The sequence below is a fragment of the Myodes glareolus genome, chromosome 12, assembly GCF_982192425.1.
Source record: "Myodes glareolus chromosome 12, mMyoGla1.1, whole genome shotgun sequence".
Lineage (NCBI taxonomy): Eukaryota > Metazoa > Chordata > Mammalia > Rodentia > Cricetidae > Myodes > Myodes glareolus.
Genome location: NC_142037.1, coordinates 25,166,270 through 25,185,492, shown reverse-complemented (window position 1 = coordinate 25,185,492; position 19,223 = coordinate 25,166,270). Strand labels below are relative to the sequence as shown.

The following is a 19,223-nucleotide window of genomic DNA, read 5'->3' as shown; positions in this document are numbered from 1 at the left end:
TTGGGGTCGGACTCCCCTGTTGATCTCTGCCTTTTGACCAGTTGTGGCTTTCTGTGGTGATCTCTGTCTGCTGCAGAAAGCAGGTTCTTTGATGAGGGGTAAGAGCTGCATTTAACTGTGAGTAAAGGCATTCAGAATTTAGTTAGGAATCATGCTGGTCGGGCCAGGCATGGTAGCACAATGCCTTTATTTCCAGCCCTTGGGAGGCAGAAACAGGAAGACATGTTAGTTCAAGGGCAACAAAGCACGTTCCAGGCCAACCATGGCTACATTGAAGACTGCCATAAAAAAACAAGCAAACAAACAAAAAAAAACTAGGAAATAATGCTGGTCTGGGGTGGTAGGCTTTCTTCAAAAATCTGTGCCCTTACTAGCCCCAGGTAGTTGTGTGACTTCCATCCTGTTGATGCCTTAGGTTTGATTAGACAGCTGTTGGATACTGCCAAAATATAAGCGCCTTTACTGCACCTTTAGGGGTATCTTGCCATGGTGACCGTTGTAAATCTAGTCAGGGGTGGACTCTTAAGAAGAATTGCATCTTCTGTGAGACTTGAAGGCCAAGTGGCAGGACCTGTGGTGATGCTTATGGCTAGAAGTTCTCAACCTTTGCTGTGACACCTTTGCAGGGGGCGGACTGTGACTTTTTCCCCCAGGGGTCGCATATCAGATATCCTGCATATCAGATATTTACATTACAATTCTTAGCAGTCACAAAATTGCAGTTATGAAACAGCATCAAAAATAATTTTATGGTTGGGGGTCAGCACAACACGAGGAACTGGGTTAAGGTTGCAGCGTTAGGAAGGTGGAGAGCCACTGTGATAGACGGTGGCCAGGGCAGTTATGGAAGCAGGTTGCAGCGTTAGGAAGGTGGAGAGCCACTGTGATAGACGGTGGCCAGGGCAGTTACGGAAGCTTTTATTCTTTATTACCCAGCTTTTAGAATTAGTAACAGAAAAGCTTTTGTGAATGGTCTGTGATTTAAAGTGCGTCTTTTATTTGCTTCCTTTTGTAGACTCTCATTTAAACTTCATTCTGATTCACAGACATACAAGACCACTTCATTTCTCGGTCCTTGCATCTTATTACATCCTTTTAAAAAATGAAGTGTTTTGATCATGTGTGTATCTGTGCCCCCATGTAGTACCTAGCACTCTCAGAATCCAGAAGGGGGCATTGGGTCCCCTGGGACTGGAGTTGCAGATGGTTGTGACCTCCCCTGTGGGTGCTGGGAATGGAATGCTAGGAGCTCTAGAAGAACAGCCAGTTCTCTTACCCTCGAGCCACTCCTATTGCCCCTTCATGAATCTTGTTCATCTTCTGCTTAGGTCAAATACCTGTTTTCCGACAAGACTGGAACGCTAACGTGCAATATCATGAACTTCAAGAAGTGTAGCATTGCCGGCGTGACCTATGGGTGAGCGTGCTTATCAGTTTCAGGAAATCGCATTTCTGGTCTCCCAACAGGGCATAGGGTTTTCTATTTTGTCCAGTGTTGTGAGTGATTTGAGTGTGTAGCTGCTGTGAAAGTACGTGTGACACTTATTGAATTCCCTGAGAACGTGTTTCTTCAACTTTCCTGAGAGGTACCGGGCACCCGTGGGTTTGTGTGTGTACGCTAAGAACTGGCTTTGCTTCTGACCGCTCTGTTCTCTCCTGCCAGCCACTTCCCAGAACTAGCCAGAGAGCCATCCTCAGATGACTTCTGGTAAGTAGAGTCCAGGACGTCTTGCTTCCTTAGCTGGGATGCGGCAGGACAGTTTTAGATCTAAGTGTAAATTGTGAGTATGCTAGTTTGAAAAAGAGCCAGGACAAGATGTAAGTGGAGACCCGGGGTAAATCCATGCCCCTGAGCCTCTGATGTTAACAATATTCCCTCATCCAGCCCTTTTGTTTCCAGCCACCTGCAGCCTTTGTACTTATTTTCTTCAGATTCCTGTGTTTCAAAATAATACTTTTATACTAATTAAAAATTATAGACATTGTGGGACTTTGTGTCTCTGGGGAAGATTCAGCTCCCTGCCCTGTTGTGGTCATCCCATCCCCCCAGGTCATCCTCCCAGAGCCCATCCCCCAAAGCCATTTTCCCAACCTCTCCCCATCTTTCCCAGCCCTTGGAAGAGTTTGTCATTTTCGGTATTTCTTTAGCTTATGAACTTAAACTGCAACCCTTGGGCAGGCTGTGTTTTCTTTATTATGTTGGGTGGTTAATTCACTTTCTATCGGGCCATTTTTGTCTGTAAATTCCTCTTATTAGTATTTGGAGAATGTCCTTGTATTATTTCTGTAATATCTGTCTCCCCTCCTGTCTCTGTCATCTCCTATTAGGCAGTCTTTGAGTTGACCCTCCGATTTTGTTATCGATCTTGCCTTTTTTGCCATGTATTTGTTTTCATTCATTTTTAACCTTTCATCCTCCTTAATAATTTTTATGAATGCTTATTTCCAGTTTTCAGGAACTCACCCCAATTCTTGCTCTGGCTTGCTCCTCTCCTCTGCTCTGTCTCCTGTGCCCAACACCTACCTTTATATTTTCTTCACAAACTTGGTGACCACTGGCTGTGGGCTTATATTAATTTTTTTTAATCTTTAGTTTTCTTTTGTGTGAATGGGTGTTTTGCCTGTCTGTGTGTCTGTGCACCGTGGGCCTGCAGTGCCCTCTGAGGCCAGAAGAGGGTGCTCCATCACCTGGGATTGTACTTACAGACATTTGTGAGCCACCATGTGGGTACTGGAAATTGAGCCTGGGTCCTCTGGAAGAGCAGGCAATGCTCTTAACCATTGAGTCGTCTGTGCAGAAAGCATTTCCATTGTGGCAAGCGTAGTAAATGGGAAACCAACCATTTTAACCACTTGAGACCAGTTAAAAGAGGAGTTTTGATTTCACGGTAAAATCACAAAAGCACAAGGTTTTCCCATAAAATTCCGGGCTCACCCGATGACCTCAGTGATGAAAACCTTGCCCAACTCCATGACCTCCAAGATGGAAGTTTCCCACCACAGTACATTCAGCATAATTCAGGGACCAATACAACTCATGATCGCCCACAGTTCACATCAGATAGCAGGGTCGCTCAGTGCTCTATGTCCTGTGAGTATGGACGTGTGTGTGTGTGTGTGTGTGTGTGTGTGTGTATACACACACATGTATGTATGTATGATGTATGTACATCTGTCATCTCAGTGTCATGAGGGGTGTTTCCGTTGCCTCTGAAGTCCTTGCTCTGCCTGTCCACCCCCCTGTCATAAACACCCCACCCTTGGTAGCCACTGGGATTTCTCGTGTCTCTACAGTTTTGCCTTCTCCAGAAAGGCAGTGCTGGGACCCTACAGCATGCTGCCGGCTTAACTTGACTTCTTTTACTCAGTGATCTGCATTCCCTTATGGCCTTTCTTGGTTCAGCAGCTTCATGTTCCTCATGTTCCTTTCAAGTATCTTAAGTTCTTCACCTCACACACACCTCACACCTCTCGCAGGTATCTGACATGCATAAAAGGTACCTCATGCCCCTCACAGGTACCCATGCCCCTCACAGGTACCCATACTCCTCACAGGTACCCACACCCCTCACAGGTACCCAGGCCCCTCACAGGCACCTGATATCCATCACAGGTACCCATACCCCTCACAGGTACACATGCCCCTCACAGGTACCCGTGCCCCTCACAGGTACACATGCCCCTCACAGGTACACATGCCCCTCACAGGTACCCGTGCCCCTCACAGGTACACATGCCCCTCACAGGTACCCATGCCCCTCACAGGTACCCATGCCCCTCACAGGTACCCATGCCCCTCACAGGTACCCGTGCCCCTCCCATGGACCTGATATCCATCACAGATACCCAGGCCCCTCACAGGTACCCAGGCTCCTCACAGGTATCCATGCCCCTCACAGGTACACATGCCCCTCACAGGTACCCAGGCCCCTCACAGGTACCCAGGCCCCTCACAGGTACCCAGGCCCCTCACAGGTACCCATGCCCCTCACAGGTACACATGGCCCTCACAGGTACACATGCCCCTCACAGGCACCTGATATCCATCACAGGTACCCATACCCCTCACAGGTACCCAGGCCCCTCACAAGTACCCATGCCCCTCACAGGTACCCATGCCCCTCCCATGGACCTGATATCCATCACAGATACCCAGGCCCCTCACAGGTACACATGCCCCTCACAGGTATCCATGTCCCTCACAGGTACCCATGCCCCTCACAGGTACCCAGGCCCCTCACAGGTACCCATGCCCCTCCCAGGTACCTGATATCCATCACAGGGCCCTGATGCCCTCACATCCCTCAGCTCCCTGCCATGCATCACAGGTGTTTTGCACTCTTCACACAGTGCCCTTCTTCGGCTTTCTCTGGCGTCCTGTGGTGGTGTCAGCTGGCACTTCATATGCCCCCTCCCACGAGCTAATAGTTGTTTCATCTGCTGTAGCAATCTCTGATATCCACTCACAGTTAAGACTGGCATCAACTTGCCCTTTGGTCTTTCACTGTTGTGGTTTTGAAGAGTGGCTTTCAGGAGCTGGTGGAGATGAAGAAGTGTGTGTGATGCTCTCGCTTGCTCCAGCCTGACGGTCCACAGCCGTCATATCCAGTGTCTTCTCTTCCCATTGCATGCTGCCTTCTCTTCTCTATGTGCACTCTGGCTATGAATGATGAAGCATGGCACAGTCCTTCCTCTGTTTCCCTACTGCCCCCAGATGAAAGCTACAGCATTGGCACATAGCTTAGGATCCTTTCCCTTGTAAATCTGTTGGTTTCTATAAAAACTTGTAACACAGTTTCTTTATAGTAAAGTTTAGGGACCTAAGATGTCTTAAATCTTGATTCACTATTTCAGATCCTTAGATGGTGAGTGTAAGACTGTGAACTTTTTAAATGGTTCTTTCTGAGGGTGGATTCTCTCTATGTGTGAACTGTCTTGACTTTGAAATTGAATGAATGAATTTTGCTATTTCTTCCAGCCGAATGGCTCCTTGCCCCAGTGACTCATGTGACTTTAATGATCCCAGGCTGTTAAAGAACATCGAGGACCAACACGTGAGTGTGCCTCTTACCTCTAGGACAAAGAGGGGCTTGCGGTTCACTGTTTTATGTGACAGATGCTGGCCTGATCTTCTACAAGTCTTAGCAGATAATCCCAGCTGCAGTGAGTTCGTGAGTGAAATATCATTGTCCTGTCCAGAAGACAGCATCTCCCACATTTGATGATGACCCATTTGAGGCAGGACGTTCACTACCATTACTTCCCAGCATTTTGTTCAGTTGCAACTATAAACGGAGGCAGAGCTTTCTTTTCCTGACCACAGGGTCCCCAATAATCACACAGAAACTTATATTAATAAAAACTGTCTGGCCTGTAGTTGAGGTTTATTACTAACTAGTTCTTACATTTAAATTAACCCATTTCTATTAATCTATGTATTGCCACGTGGCCATGGCTTTTGTCTGTTCTCCAGTACACATGGCTGCTCCAGCAGCTCGCTGGTGTCTGTCTCAGACTCTGCCTTCGGTTTCCCTGTATTTTCAGTCTGGCTTTCCCGCTTGGCCTTATCCCGCCTTGTTACAGACCAAATCAGCTTCTTTATTAACCAGTGGGAGTAAAACATTATCAAAAACTTTAAAAGACCAGCCTCTAAAGTTTTCTCTCAGAATTCAAAAAAAGACACAACAATAAGCAAAAGGAAGAGATGTACTCATGGCACGTTCTTTCTATCCATGTCTCTTTCTTGTTCCCTCTTTCTTGTTCTCTATGCCAATTCTTCTGTCCTGTCTATCATTTCTTAATTCTAATTCTCTGTCTCAATGCTAATTCCAATTCCAATTCTCTGCTACTTTCTTTTTCTTCTTCTCCTTTTTTTTCATTTTCCTATCTCTGCTAATTTCTGGGATGCTTCTGCTCCAACTTCTGCTCCAGCTCCTCTTAACTCTCTTTGCTATAACCCAGCTATAAAGACCCACAAAATCCTGCAAGCATACAGAATAACCAGGCAACCCAAGTACACAGACAAGGGAAGTTTATGGCCTTTGGTCCATTAGCACTTTTGCCTAATGTTGCGAGGTCTAAGGGCCCGTTAGATGTGAAGTCTACACAATTTACTCTAAGTGGTTGAAACAAAGAGCAGACCCAAGCCTCTAAATGGTCAGAACCTGGGCTTCATGCCTATCAGATGTGAAGTTGGAGGTTTGTTTTCCTCCACACTGTGGATAGATGGTTAATTATTTTTTCTGCTATCCCTGAGAGTAAGACACAAACAGTAAATCTCCTGAACTAAAATCATCAGTAAACTGAGGTGAAGGTGATCATGAGGAGTTAGGAGTCTTTTAATGCAAGGTTAGTTTTAGGTCATCATTTTTCTTATCTATAAGTGAGATAAAATCAGGGCATGCTTGTTTTTTTTTTTCTATCTATCTGAGCAGCTATGATTCAACAGCTTTAGGCTGTGGTAATTGTAAATCCTTGGGTAGCTGGGAATGTCTTAAATGGAATAACTTTGCTTGGACCCTAAACACTGACCAAATTCCTGCCAGTAAAGATAATTGCAGGAAGGCAGATCTCTATGTTTACACAGAAGAAAGGAACACAGTCCTGGTAGTGGGAAGCAGGTTTCTTGACTGTGTGACTGTCTTCACACATAGCTAGGGGATGTAATCAGTAAACCCCAAACGCATAGGGAAAATTGTGCCCAATAAATGACCAACCAGTGCTGAACTATGTGAGATAAATCCCAAATTTATAACAGATGGGGACAAGGTACAGTGAGAAATCTACAGCAAGAAATAGCCACTTTATTCCAAAGGCAATAATTCCAACATGCCTTGCATTTGGTTTAATCCTCCACGTGGAGTTCCTGACTCTGATGGGGCGACTCCGCGAAACAAGGCTGATTAATTATGAAATAATTCTGAGATTTGTAGCAAAACATATTCACAGCATAAAGAAAGTTTGGCCCACAGCATGCAAGTCTCTTCACTAACTGCTGACCGCTGCAAAAGGAAGGCTCTCTGATCCTTAGGTAGAGGGTAGAGCATGTCTTTGTTATAAACACCAGCATTCAGAAGGCAGTTTGACAACATGACCGTTCAACAAAACAACAATAGAAGGTTTCACCATAGGACCCTACACTCTCCAATCAAGGGCTTGTCACCAGGCTTATAGCATCAGACATGAACTTTCTTCTGTGGAGCATCCATCAAATCCAGTGCCACACTGAAGACATTTGCCATTAAATTAAGCTCAGGGTCCTCATTGATTATTGCCTCCACCCTTCTTTGAAATGAGGGACCTCCTTTTGGGTAGGCACAGAGCGATCCGCTCTAGCCCCCATTTGGGCTTCCAAGCCTCTTAGCTGATATGTCACTGCAGAAACTTGTGTAACTCTCTTTGGAGACCAATCACCAATGTGGGACAGAAAAAGGTGTTAGGAGACATAAGGAGCCACCAGGTAGTGTGAGCCTTCCAGGCACCAGCCACTATCTGGTTCAGACCTCTTGGGCTTTAGGCAGTACCCAAGTAGGTGACAGCCACCTCTCCTAGAATGACAATATCAGTAGGGACCGTGATCATAACAACTCAACCCTGGGGTTGAGCTCCTCCTGAGTCACCTGTGGTGTCCCCAACAAGGCATCTTTTCCTGCTCTCAGCATTCCTTAGTCTTTGCGAGGTTTGGGGCCCCATGAGAGTCCTCGCTTCCATGTTAGCGTGTATATTGGTATTGTCCTTGTCCAGGTCCTTATTTAGGTAGCCATGTTATTGAGAAGTCATGATTGTAGCCTCCCTGGCTCTTCTAGGAGACATTCTCCCAGCAGACTCCTTGTTACTCTGGTTCTTAGATGCACCCACTCCCAATAGTGATCCCTGAGCCTTAGAGGCAGGAGCTGTATTTTTGATGCACTGGGACTGAGCACCCCTCCCAACAATGATCCCTGAGCCTTAGAGGCAGGAACTATATTCTTGATGCACTGGGACTGAGCACCATGTGAGCACTTGTTCTCTGCATTTTGACCTAGTGTTTTCTGTAATACCAAGTGGTCAGCCCTGAAGTATACAGCAAGTTGGATTATCAGGATTGAGCAGGTTGTATTTACACATTTAAGGAAAATATATAACAGCAATTAATTAAAAAGAGGCCATGCATTTGAGAGAGTGCAAGGGATGGAGAGGAGAGAGGAAAAGTGGAAAATGATGTAGTTGTGTTTTAATTTCAAACTATAAAAATTAAAAACTATTTTTAAAAAGTATGCAGAGCAAGCCACGGTGAGCAAGCCAGTAAGCATTCCTCCTCCATGGCCTCTGCTTCGGTTCCTGCCTCCAGGTTCCTGCCCTGGCTTCCCTCGGTGATGGGGTGTGACCTGAGAGTTGAGAACTGAAATAACCCTTTTCTCCCCAGGTTGCTTTTGGTCCTGGTGGTTATTGCAGCAGTGGAAAGCAGCCTAGGGCCAGGAGGCTGTCGAGGCGCACGCCTTTAGTCCTAGCCCTTGGAGGCGGAGGCAGGTGGATCTGGTCCAGAGTGAAAGTGAATTCCAGGACAGCCAGAGCTACATCGAAAACCCTGTCTTGAAAAACAACAATGACCAAAACCAAGCAAGCAATCTTTGGAATTTTAGAAAAGGAACTGAAACTTAGGGAGTAAGAGCTCAGTTGTAGGTGGAGACTAAGTTAAGCCCAGTGACACCACCCCAAATAACAAACAATGTGTCTTAATCTGGAGAGTAAACCACGACAAACATAATGGAAATAAGATTTATAATAAGGAGCAATAGACAAAGTGTCTTGCCTGAAAGGAAGATCCTTTAGACCTTTAAACCAGAGTCTATGCAATCAAAAACAAAACAAAACAAAATTAAAAAAAAACAAAAAATACCAGAAAAACAAAAACAAAAAAAAAACAAAAATAAAAAAACATAAAGCAAAGGAATGATGCCGGAGCCAGGGATGGCAGGTCATGGGGGACCTGGGGTTCAACCAAGGGTCTGAACTCTGTGCAAAAGGGAGTGGAGAAGTCTTCCTGGGTCTTAATTGAAGGTTCTGGAATCCAGATCCTATATGTAGCAACAGTAGTGCACGTCTTGGTTAGTATATGGAGAGGCTTGCTCCAAGCAAGACAAGACAGAGGATAAAAATGGAGTAGGGGTAGAATATAGGAAAGAACCTTATTGGCTTAGTGTGCCAACTACTAGGTTATACCTTAACTAGTTCTTTGCTTCCTCCTGTTTGGTTAATTGGCCTCAGGCCCTGCAGGAGACCAAAGCCCAGGAGGGCAATTGCAGTGGTGGTTTGGTTTGCTCAGCTGGCCCACACAGTGCATGTGTTTAGTGCCCCCAACCCCCGACCTTGGTGAACATAGTGCTTGATCACACTAGTTACTTGAGTATGTTTGAACAAATAAAATAACAATATGTAAGCCCCAGGTTCTAGTTTTATAAGACTTAGAAGTCTTTAGGAAATGTGAAAGTATATTGTAGCCTGAGATTTCAGTTAAAATCCCAGGATTTGTTTTTTCTTAGGGATGGTAGGAAAATATTGATTACACAGGGACATCTTGGATTTTAGGTATGGACACTAGAAAAATCAGACATTCAGAATACTAGCCAGCTCACTGGGTAGAAAGGACAATGTCTCCTGGTGGCACAGGGTGATTTTGCTCTGAGGCCCAGCATAATAGGCTTGCAGGATGTGACTCGAATGATTGTCCAGGAGAGCATGCTGAAGGCAGGTGGAGGGCTGTGGGCATGCAGGGACAATGAGAAAAGATATGGCTTGATTGAAGACCAGAGCGGCAGGAGGTGAACTCTGTGGAACACAAATGTCTGGTCCTAGAGTTGGCTAGATAAGCACCTAAGATCTGTGCAAAAGCCAATGGCAAACTCTTACTGGGTTTCTTTTTTCTTTGTCTTGTTTTGAGACCAGTCTCATTCTATTTCTCTGGCTAGCCTGGAGCTCACCATGTAGACCAGGCTAGCCTTGAACTCATAGAGATCCTCTTGCCTCTGGCTTTCAAGTGCTGGGGGTCAAAGATGTGTGCCGGTGACTTCTCACTGACTTTTAAAACCAGGATGGCTTGAATCCATTGTGTGTTACAAGCCTGGTGACTGGTTAACTGGTTCTTCTGTTTTTAGCCCACAGCCCCTTGTATACAAGAGTTCCTTACCCTGCTGGCCGTCTGTCACACCGTAGTCCCTGAGAAGGATGGAGATGAAATCATCTACCAGGCTTCCTCCCCAGGTGAGGCTGTTCCTGGAAGTGCCTTGTTTCTTTGGGAGGTGTTTTCTATTATTTTTGGAAGATGCTTTGATGCGCCTTGCCCTGTAAGACCTGCTGTTTCCCTTTGGCCTGACAGCACCTCCAGTTCATGATTATAGGCATGAAAACCAAGGAGAGCTGGTGCTGGGGTATCCGACTCTCAGGGTGCTCTGGTGGCAAGGAAGAGCCTGGGCTATCTTGCACATTCTGGTGTACGATCTTGGGCTAGACAATGGTCTCCAGAGAGAACCAGGCTGGCTCCATGACTGCCTCATCTACCACACACCATGGAGCATCGGAACCACTGTCGTGTGCCCTTTTCCTAGTGGTCTGACCCACACAGTACTGCAATTAAGCACAGCCTTGCTGAGAGATCAGCAGAGGGAGTTCCCCTTGAACTGATCCAGCAGAGCCCGATAGGGGTGTAAAATCCTGCGGCCCTGGAGACTTTGTTGGTTGGTATGCAGTCTGTCCAATAGACATCTCAAGCCCCACTGTGTGTCAGTGTGTCTGTCTCAAGTCCTTGCTTGTGTGCGGATAGCGCCAGGCCCTATCGATCATGATGGGTTTTGATTCGACATTTAGCAGAATTCTGTCATGACAAGGGATGAACCTGTGTGTTGGCGTATCGTTGACAGATGAAGCTGCTTTGGTCAAAGGAGCTAAGAAACTTGGCTTCGTGTTTACGGGCAGGACGCCGTACTCAGTCATCATTGAAGCGGTAAGGTGCCCGGTACTTTGGAAGATGTGCATATGAAATAGTGTGTTGATCATACATAAGATGGCAGATTTTCTATTTGTCTTTCAGTGAAAGATTAGATTAGAAACACTTTGTGGGAATGCTATGGTCACATGGGAGGCAGCAGTATAACCCTGGGGCTGCTCCTTGGAATCTTTCTCACTCCCAGGAAATTATTTGTAGTAAGGGAATTTGCCAGCCTCCTCTTCACTTTCCCTCTGTTTCTAAGGCTGGCCCTGCGTCTCTGTAGCCCCCTCAGTCTCACGGTTGACCAGTAGGGCCTCAGACCACTGGGCATCCATCTCTGGCTATGAGAGAAAGAAGTTGGAGCTTAGGATTTCTCTTACCTGGATGGGTGTTTTCTCCTCCTACATTTATTACAGTTCTTAGCTTCCTGAAGAAAAGAATTCCGCTGAAAAGCACAGTCATTTTAAGCAGGTTGATTAACAAAGACAGCAGAGTGAGCATCCTCAAAAGAGACTGTTGTAGATGACCCAATGGGCCATAGCTCACCAGCAGGGGCTACATTGTGAATTTACCAAAGGTTTAAGGCCACATTTTTTAAGAGGTAATATCCCTGATTAATTAGGTCTCATCAACAACCATTAAAATGCCTAGTCAATCATTAATTCTGGGGATCACTGAAGCCCAGAGTCTCCCTGCGTCGCCTGGTATTTACATCAGGTATCCTCGCCGATAATCCCAGCAGCACATGGGCTGTGCATGGGCTGATCATGGAACCAACGTGCAGAGATGAGGTAGCACCTGGCAGTGAGCAGGAAAGGGGAGCTGGGTGCCTCTCTAAACCACATCCTGATAATCTTGGGTGGGCTGAGGGGTAAGCTGGTGGGTACAGAGAGGTAAGAGGATCTACAAGGCTAGGTGAACTCGGCTGTTGGTTATATTTCAGGATGCAGCCAGAGGAGAGTGTTATAGTGGGCAGATAAGCTAGTCAGGAGCACTGTTCCCATTCACAGCAAGTCTGTCAGAATTTAGTGTGCGTGGATGCCCAAGCCCCCATTGTTTTCACTGTGCTGTGTCAAAATTAGCAAATTAAAGTGTTTGAAAATGGCTCACACATATATTGATCTCCCACTGCAACGAACACAGGGGAAAGGAGTGTTTGATTGATTGCCCTAAAAAACAGGTTCAGAACCAGAGTCCCTTACATGGAAATTCAGAATCTTCAAATCCTTAAATGTCAAGGTTTCCCATTAACTTTGAGGACAGTTCTTTGGAAGAGCTGTCCTGAGCCTGCTGGTTGCTTTTTCTGATGCTAACTCAGTGTGATGGTGTCGTGGCGGGTGTGGAAGTGCTCAGACCTGCTGGGAGACCTGAGGTCATGTGTGGATTCCTACATCATTCATAAACAGAGCTGACCCCAAGGTTTCAGATGCTGCTGTGCAGCTTGTATCTTTCATTTTCAAAGCTTTTGTAGTGAGCGCACAGAGTTTAGGAGCCTGTCTCGGAAAGAGAATGAGAGCTTCTACCAGAAGAGGGCGCGCTGACCCCGCCAGACTGTGAGAACACAGTCCAGGCTGTGAATGCTGGTGTAGAGGGCTAGTGGAGGGTAGGGGCAGCGTGTGTGTGTGTGTGTGTGTGTGTGTGTGTGTGTGTGTGTGTGTGTGTGTGTACTGCACATCGCGTCCACCCCCCATCCCCCGTCTGCGCTCTATGCGCTAGAATCCAGTTCGCGAACTTCAGGCAAGGGGCTGGAGGTTGAGGAAACACACACAGACAGACAGACACACAGATCTCCAATCACCGGTACAAAGACCCTTCTTTAATAGCATCATGGAGGCTTAAATACCCAGCAGTCAATGGCCAACAGGTGAAAATCCCATCCTCTGATCCTCTAGGCTAGGTACAGCTTCTAGTGACTTCAATTAGAAGGCTCTAGCAGGGAAGAGCAGCTGAAGGCCAGGACTCCAATTGGTCCCAACATCTCCCCAATAAAATTTTTATAAAATGGAAGACACTCCTGTCTTAGGTCATCTCAGAAGGGTAAACTCTTACCCGTCTTTGGGAGGCCCCTTCCCTGTCTTAGGCGGGCCCTCTTCGGTAGAAGTTGCACGTCAATGGAGGAGTCTTCATTGTTGGTGCAGTATTTGCCACCAAACCTGGAGTACGTTCAAGTTACTGGCCAACAGGCTCAGAAGGACTTGCTAAGTGACCATATGCTGCATTCTCATGGATTGTCTGATCTTACACAGAATTCAGAGATGAATGCCCACGACAACAGGCGTTAAGATTGCCAGCAATAGCAGGGGGTGGGCACACATGTGACCTCCATCTGAGAAGAGATGGCTGTCGAAGTGGGAATGCAGCCTTTGCCTTCCCTCTCCATCTCAATCACCCGAAGGCCTCTCTCAACATACTCTGAAAGAACTGTGAGGTTTTCAGAAATGGTTCGATGTCAGCATCTGAATATTTCTCCTTATATTCATATAACTCTGCTAAGCCCTCTTTAGTGTTCTCCTTAGAAACAGTCTTCTCAAAAATCTCAGCTAAGAGATCATTTACTTTGGCCTTTGACGATTTTTCATCGGTTCGAGAAGCTCCCTTTTCTGTTTCCTTATCAGACTTGCTCCCAGTCTGGTCCATACTGTGCTTCAGCATCTGACACAGGTGGGCCTCCAGCTCAGACTCCTATTATCAATCACTGTGAGGTGGTCTAGGATATTAGGTCCTTTCAGTTTGCATAAGGTATGCAGAAGGGTCTTTAGAGTCGCTTTTGCATTGCTTCAGTTTCTTTGGGCAAGATTTTCATGAAAATGTGGATGTCCAGAAGAATTCTGTCTAGGTTGATGCTGTTGATGGTATCAGGCAACAGTCGAACCATTCTCCATAGACACTTCATAACAAGCTCTGAGTGTTTGGGAGAAGTAGCTGTTGCTAGCAGGCTGTCCTGAAGTAAAACAAGCAGGGCACTGAGGATAATCCATTCTTACTTAGCTGATGTTGACAAAACTCAAAACTTGACAAGATCAAAGAATGGTCAGAAAAAGGAGAGCTGGTTCATGGTTAAAAAAAGCTGGTTCTGCAGCTGAAAAGAAGGACTGCAAGCCTATACCGGGAAGGGCTGCTGCATCTGGAGCTGCAGGGGACAAAGACACAACGGATGTTTCAGTATCCAAACCAGGACCTTTAAAAAAAAGCACCTACTACTAAGGCTGGTGGACCGCCTCAGAAAGGCAAAACTGCTGCCCCAGGTGGTTCAGCGAATACTGGAACAAAGAGTAAGGAAGGGTTGGAGACCAAAGAAATGGAGCCGGAGCTCTCGATGGAAGGGTGAAGAAAAGGCTCCGGCTGTTCTTCCCAACCTGTATTCTGCTTCTAGACAGTAGCAACTGGATGGAAAGGTGAGCCTGCGTGGAGATCAGGTGTTCAAGCTGATCGGAAATCTTTCAGAGAAGGACATGAGCAGGCTTGAGAGAATAAAGCAGTCGGCAAAGAGACCCTCTGCTGCACCAGTGAAGCAGGCATTAAGGGGACCCAGCAATAGGGTCCCCAATCACCACTGGACACAGTCTTCCATTTGGACTATGGTATTCTACCAACCCTTTGGCTAAAACAGGGTATCAATCTGGTGTGCTAATTGTAACCTTCCAAGGGCTATTCTAGTAACCATTGAGTTGTTTCACCACAGAAGAGGCATTAGCAGTATTAACAGATGAAACACAAATGGAATGATAAAGGTGTGAACAAGATATTTGTTGTACTAGCCATAGGTCCACCTGCTCCGACAATAGGGCAGTCTCTTAATTTAAATTGGAAAGTCCAAATTTAATGTGGACATTCAGGGCATTCTGAGCCTGGAGAGCATCGTTGACTTGTCTCGCCAGTTTCTCCACGGTGTCCGACGCCAACGATGTTTGTGCTATTGCCAGTCCTGCAATCATGGCTGCAGCAGCAGACACCACCATGACAGCAACCACGGCAGCTGTCTCTCCAGAATCTCGTTTCTCTCGATACAGGATCATCTCAGTCTGCTTAGCCCTTTTTTTTTTTTTGGTAATTGGCAGTGGGACGATGACTGGTACCCGAACCAACAAGGCCGCACTGGAGTGGTCATCCCAGCAGTCGCTCAGGACACAGTTTCTGAAAGAACAACCAAGAATGTCTTTTCCCCCAAAGGTGCTATTCCATACTTCAAAAAGGAAAAGAAAAAAAGAAAGACACTAAAACAAACACGGGATTTAATAGTGCCTGGGCTCTCAGAGAAATATTCCAAAAAAGAAAGATAGGAACTACACTCACTTGTATAGGATTTCTTTAAAGTAATATTCATAACCCCCAAAATGTAAGGTATTCACAAAGGAAAAGGTTTGATTGATAGAAGCCTGTTTTATCACCATATTGCTCAAAGCAGTTCCAGCAGTATACTTTGAGCAATACAAAGATGAATACAAAGAACTAGCTTGGCTCACTGGTCAATACAAGGGGGTTCCTTACCAGGCTTCACACAGTGCTTTCCGCTTGATGGGGACTCACCAGGAGGCTCATCAAGAGATTGACAGGTGTCATTCTCAGGCTCATCACAGGGTCCTTTCCCATCATTTTCCACAGCCCGAACATATCGCTCTGGTACCCAAATGGGCTTGTCCATTTCTGGAGGAAAAACACAAACAGCTCCTTTCACTCTAGCCAACAGGGGTGTGGGGTCCTTCCATTGTCCTGTAGTAAGGTCATTCCATCGTACCTATCCTAAGGACTGAGAACTTTGGGAATCAACACTAATTGTGCTATCTGCTCACCTTGAGGAATTACCACCACCCCCTGTTGTATACAGACGTCAAAACCTTAATCTCCTCTTTATAGTCTGCATCTACTATCCCAGGATGTATTTGGATCCCCTTTAAAAGGGTACTGCTTCTGCCTAATATAAATCCCACGGTACCCGGTGGTAAGGGTGCATGTACTCCTGTAGGGAGTGCATTCACTCCCATTTGTGGAGTTAAGACTGCTCTGGCGGAGGCACAGAGGACCAATCCTGCACTCCCTGGTGTGCCTTCGACAAGGTCTGCAATGTGAAAGGATTTCTCTGCAGAAAGAACTGGACACGACCACTGCTGGGGTACCGTCCCTGTGGTCCCGTGGTCATTGCTCCACAAACTGAGGTTTTGGCACCCTGGAGCAGGGCCCTCTGCCAGTTTCCCTGCTGTTGATTAATGGCACATGGCAGAGGTTTCCCATCTATATCTGTTTTGGAAAGGCAATTATTAGCCCAATGTGCTCCCCTTCTGCATCTAGGGCACATGCCAGGTTTCCTCCTTCCCTTCATTATCAGCTGTGGGCATTCCTTTCGAAAATGACCAGACATTTCGCAGTTAAAACAATTATGGCCTCCGGCCCTCTCTCCCAGTCCTCTTATGTTTCTCCGAGGTTGAATAGCTGCCGCTATAACCTGGCCTTGAATGAAATTCCCACCTATATCTCTGCATATCCTTATATATTCATTTAAACTGTTTTGTGAGGGCATAAGGCTTCCTTACAATATTTGTTGGCATTTTCAAATACAAGTTGTTTTATTATAGGCGTGGCTGTTGTCACGTCTCCAAACAATCTATCTGCTAATTGTAACAGTATCAGCATGATCTTGGAATGGTTCAGATGGTCCTTGTAAAACTTGATCATTGATCCCCAGCTGCTTTATCAGGTAGGGCCTTCCAAGCTTTAGTGGTAGCTGCAGCAATTTGGGCGAATACACCTGGATCATACAGAATTTGCTGCTACAAATCAGCATAAGTCTCAGCCCCAGTTAACATATCTAAATTACGTTGAGCTTGACCCACTAGAGCATTTAACTGGGCCGTTTGCTTACAATTTTCCTGATATTCCCCTCGCCATAGGAGATAATCTCCCCCAGATAAGACAGCACAACATAATTGCTGCCAATCACTTGGTGTTAAATTCAGGGCGGAGAAAGATTCTGCCATGGCCAACGTGAAGGGTGCTTGAGCCCCATATGCAGCAACAGCTTCCTTCAATCGCTTCATTTCTTTAAATTGTAACACAAAATTTGGCGAATTATTTGCCTTGAGTTGTTGGTGTCTGGCTCCTCCATTACTGGTGCAACCATGTGTGTAGGACGGAAGCAAACTCCTTTTGTTGTGTTCAGTGTTAGAGCCCCTGCTTAACTGTGACCACCACCCTTTATCATTATAAGCCAGTGGGGCCGAGGGAGTTGGGTGTGAATCTTTTTTTACTTTACGTTTCCTCAGTTTTCTACAGAGATTTCTTATTTCCTTACGTATAATTTCTTCCCATCTTCTGATGATTCCTCACTATCCTCTACAAACTCTATATCATCAAACTCCTCCCTAGCGACTGACTGTTCTCTGAACAAGGAAGAAAAGATACCGCTAACAATTCCCATCTTAATTCCTCAATACGTCCCCGTCGGCCAGAAACGACCCTGTCTGCTTACCTCTCTATCTCGGCGGGCCCGAAACCGATCTAAGGACGTCAGGATTAATACAGACCCCAATCCACCCTCACCGCTAGAATCTAGTTCGCGAGCTTTGGGCAAGGGGCTGAAGGTTGAGGAAACACGCAGAGACAGACCAACACAGGACCTCCAATCTCTGGTACAAAGGCCCTTCTTTAATAGCACCATGGAGGCTTAAATACCCAGCAGTCAATGGCCAACAGGTGAAAATCCAATCCTCTGATCCTCTAGGCTAGGCACAGCTTTTAGTAACTTCAATTAGAAGGCTCTAGCAGGGAAGAGCAGCTGAAGGCCAGGACTCCAATTGGTTCAAACATGTGTGTGTGTGTGTGTGTGTGTGTGTGTGTGTGTGTGTGTGTTGGTATTTAGGAGGGGTGGTTGATTTAATATTTTTCCACTTTAGATAAGAGCCCCCCCTTTTGTTTTGTTTTGTAGATGGGGCAAGAACAGACATTTGGAATCCTCAATGTTCTGGAATTTTCTAGGTATGTTTCTCTTTCCTACACTAGACATGAAACATTACATATATGTTTAACTGCTTCACTTAAAGATTTTTCTGATTGTGTAGCATGATTTGTTTTAGGCATTAATCATGATAAAAGCCCCCCCACAAGCCCCCATCTTAGAATTTAAGGGTTTTACTGAGGAGAGCGAAGTTCACCACTTCCCTCTGTTTTCTCTGAGAGATCCTTTTGCTGTTTCGAGCTAGGTGCTCTTGCATTAACAGCTGCAGACGCAGAGCGTGGCTGGGAGAACGTGGCCAGGGCGTTCGTTGTTCTCATTGTCTCAGCCCAGGTTCTGTGAGGTCACCCTCCATTGCCATCTGAGCAAGAAACTAACCTGTGACCACAGAGGAGAGAGAGTCCATTCACCCTCGCAGGAGGCTAGGCCTTCACAAGGCCCTTCCCTTAGGCCTTCCCTGAAGCCTTCACACCCAGCACAGCTTCTTTTAGATCTAGGAATATCTGTCAGATTCTCTGGCTCCCCTGGAGCATCCATGGTTTATTCTGAGGAGCCGTGTCTGAAGGTCTCTCTCATGCACGTTGGACGCTCAGGAGTAGAGCAGAGGGACGGCATTGTGGTTATGCCGTGTGAGCAGAGCTGCCTTCCAATACTAGAGTGAGACCACCTTTTCCTGATATCAAAAAATTGATATGGTTGCTCAGGCAATGTAATTCCAGTCTGTGAAAAACTGAGGAAAGGCCTCAAGTTTGAGACCAGTGTAAGCTACATAGTGAGTCCCGGGCTAGTCTGAAAAAAAAACAAAATGAAAACACTTAGTTTCCTAGACACCTTTGTTAAATGGTTCACCACGGCTTGAAAGGTGCAATGTTTTCCTGTCCTCTCAAAGGAAATGTTTTCCTGCCTAACTTGGAGCTTGGAGCCGTGAGCTTGGCTCTGTGGGGGAGATGAGCCGCAGAGATGTTGATGGTAGCAGTTCACATAGGGGCGGTGATGGTGTGCCTGCGTGGAGCGTCCGCCATGCTAGATGCCTCCTGGGACTTCCTGTATCCTCCTCCTCCTCTTCCCCCTTTTCCTTCTCCTCCTTCTCTCCCTCCTCCTGGCTCATAATGCATGTGTGTTACATGTATGTGTGTGCTCTCCTGTGTCTGTGCTTATGGAACCCAGAAGTAGAAATCCTGCGTCTTCTTTCTCATCCTCTACCTGGTGTTTGAGGCAGACAGCTATCACAGTGTCTCGCTGAACCTAGAGCCCACTGTTTAGACCGGCTGCTCAGTGAAAAGTCAGGATCTGCCTGTCCAGTCTCCTGGCCCT

At 46.3% G+C, this 19,223-nt stretch overlaps 1 protein-coding gene across 7 annotated transcripts in view; it reads left to right on the top strand.

Moving 5' to 3' along the window:
• Atp8a2 (ATPase phospholipid transporting 8A2) overlaps positions 1–19,223 on the top strand; it is a 577,323-nt gene that overhangs the window by 188,199 nt on the left and 369,901 nt on the right. For all 7 annotated transcript variants that reach the window (XM_087912148.1, XM_087912155.1, XM_087912154.1 and 4 more), the window contains exons 14-19: positions 1,329–1,417; positions 1,664–1,708; positions 4,979–5,054; positions 10,134–10,239; positions 10,896–10,978; positions 17,883–17,932. In XM_087912148.1, the coding sequence (XP_087768274.1) occupies positions 1,329–1,417; positions 1,664–1,708; positions 4,979–5,054; positions 10,134–10,239; positions 10,896–10,978; positions 17,883–17,932 (449 nt within the window). The remainder of the gene's footprint in view (positions 1–1,328; positions 1,418–1,663; positions 1,709–4,978; positions 5,055–10,133; positions 10,240–10,895; positions 10,979–17,882; positions 17,933–19,223) is intronic.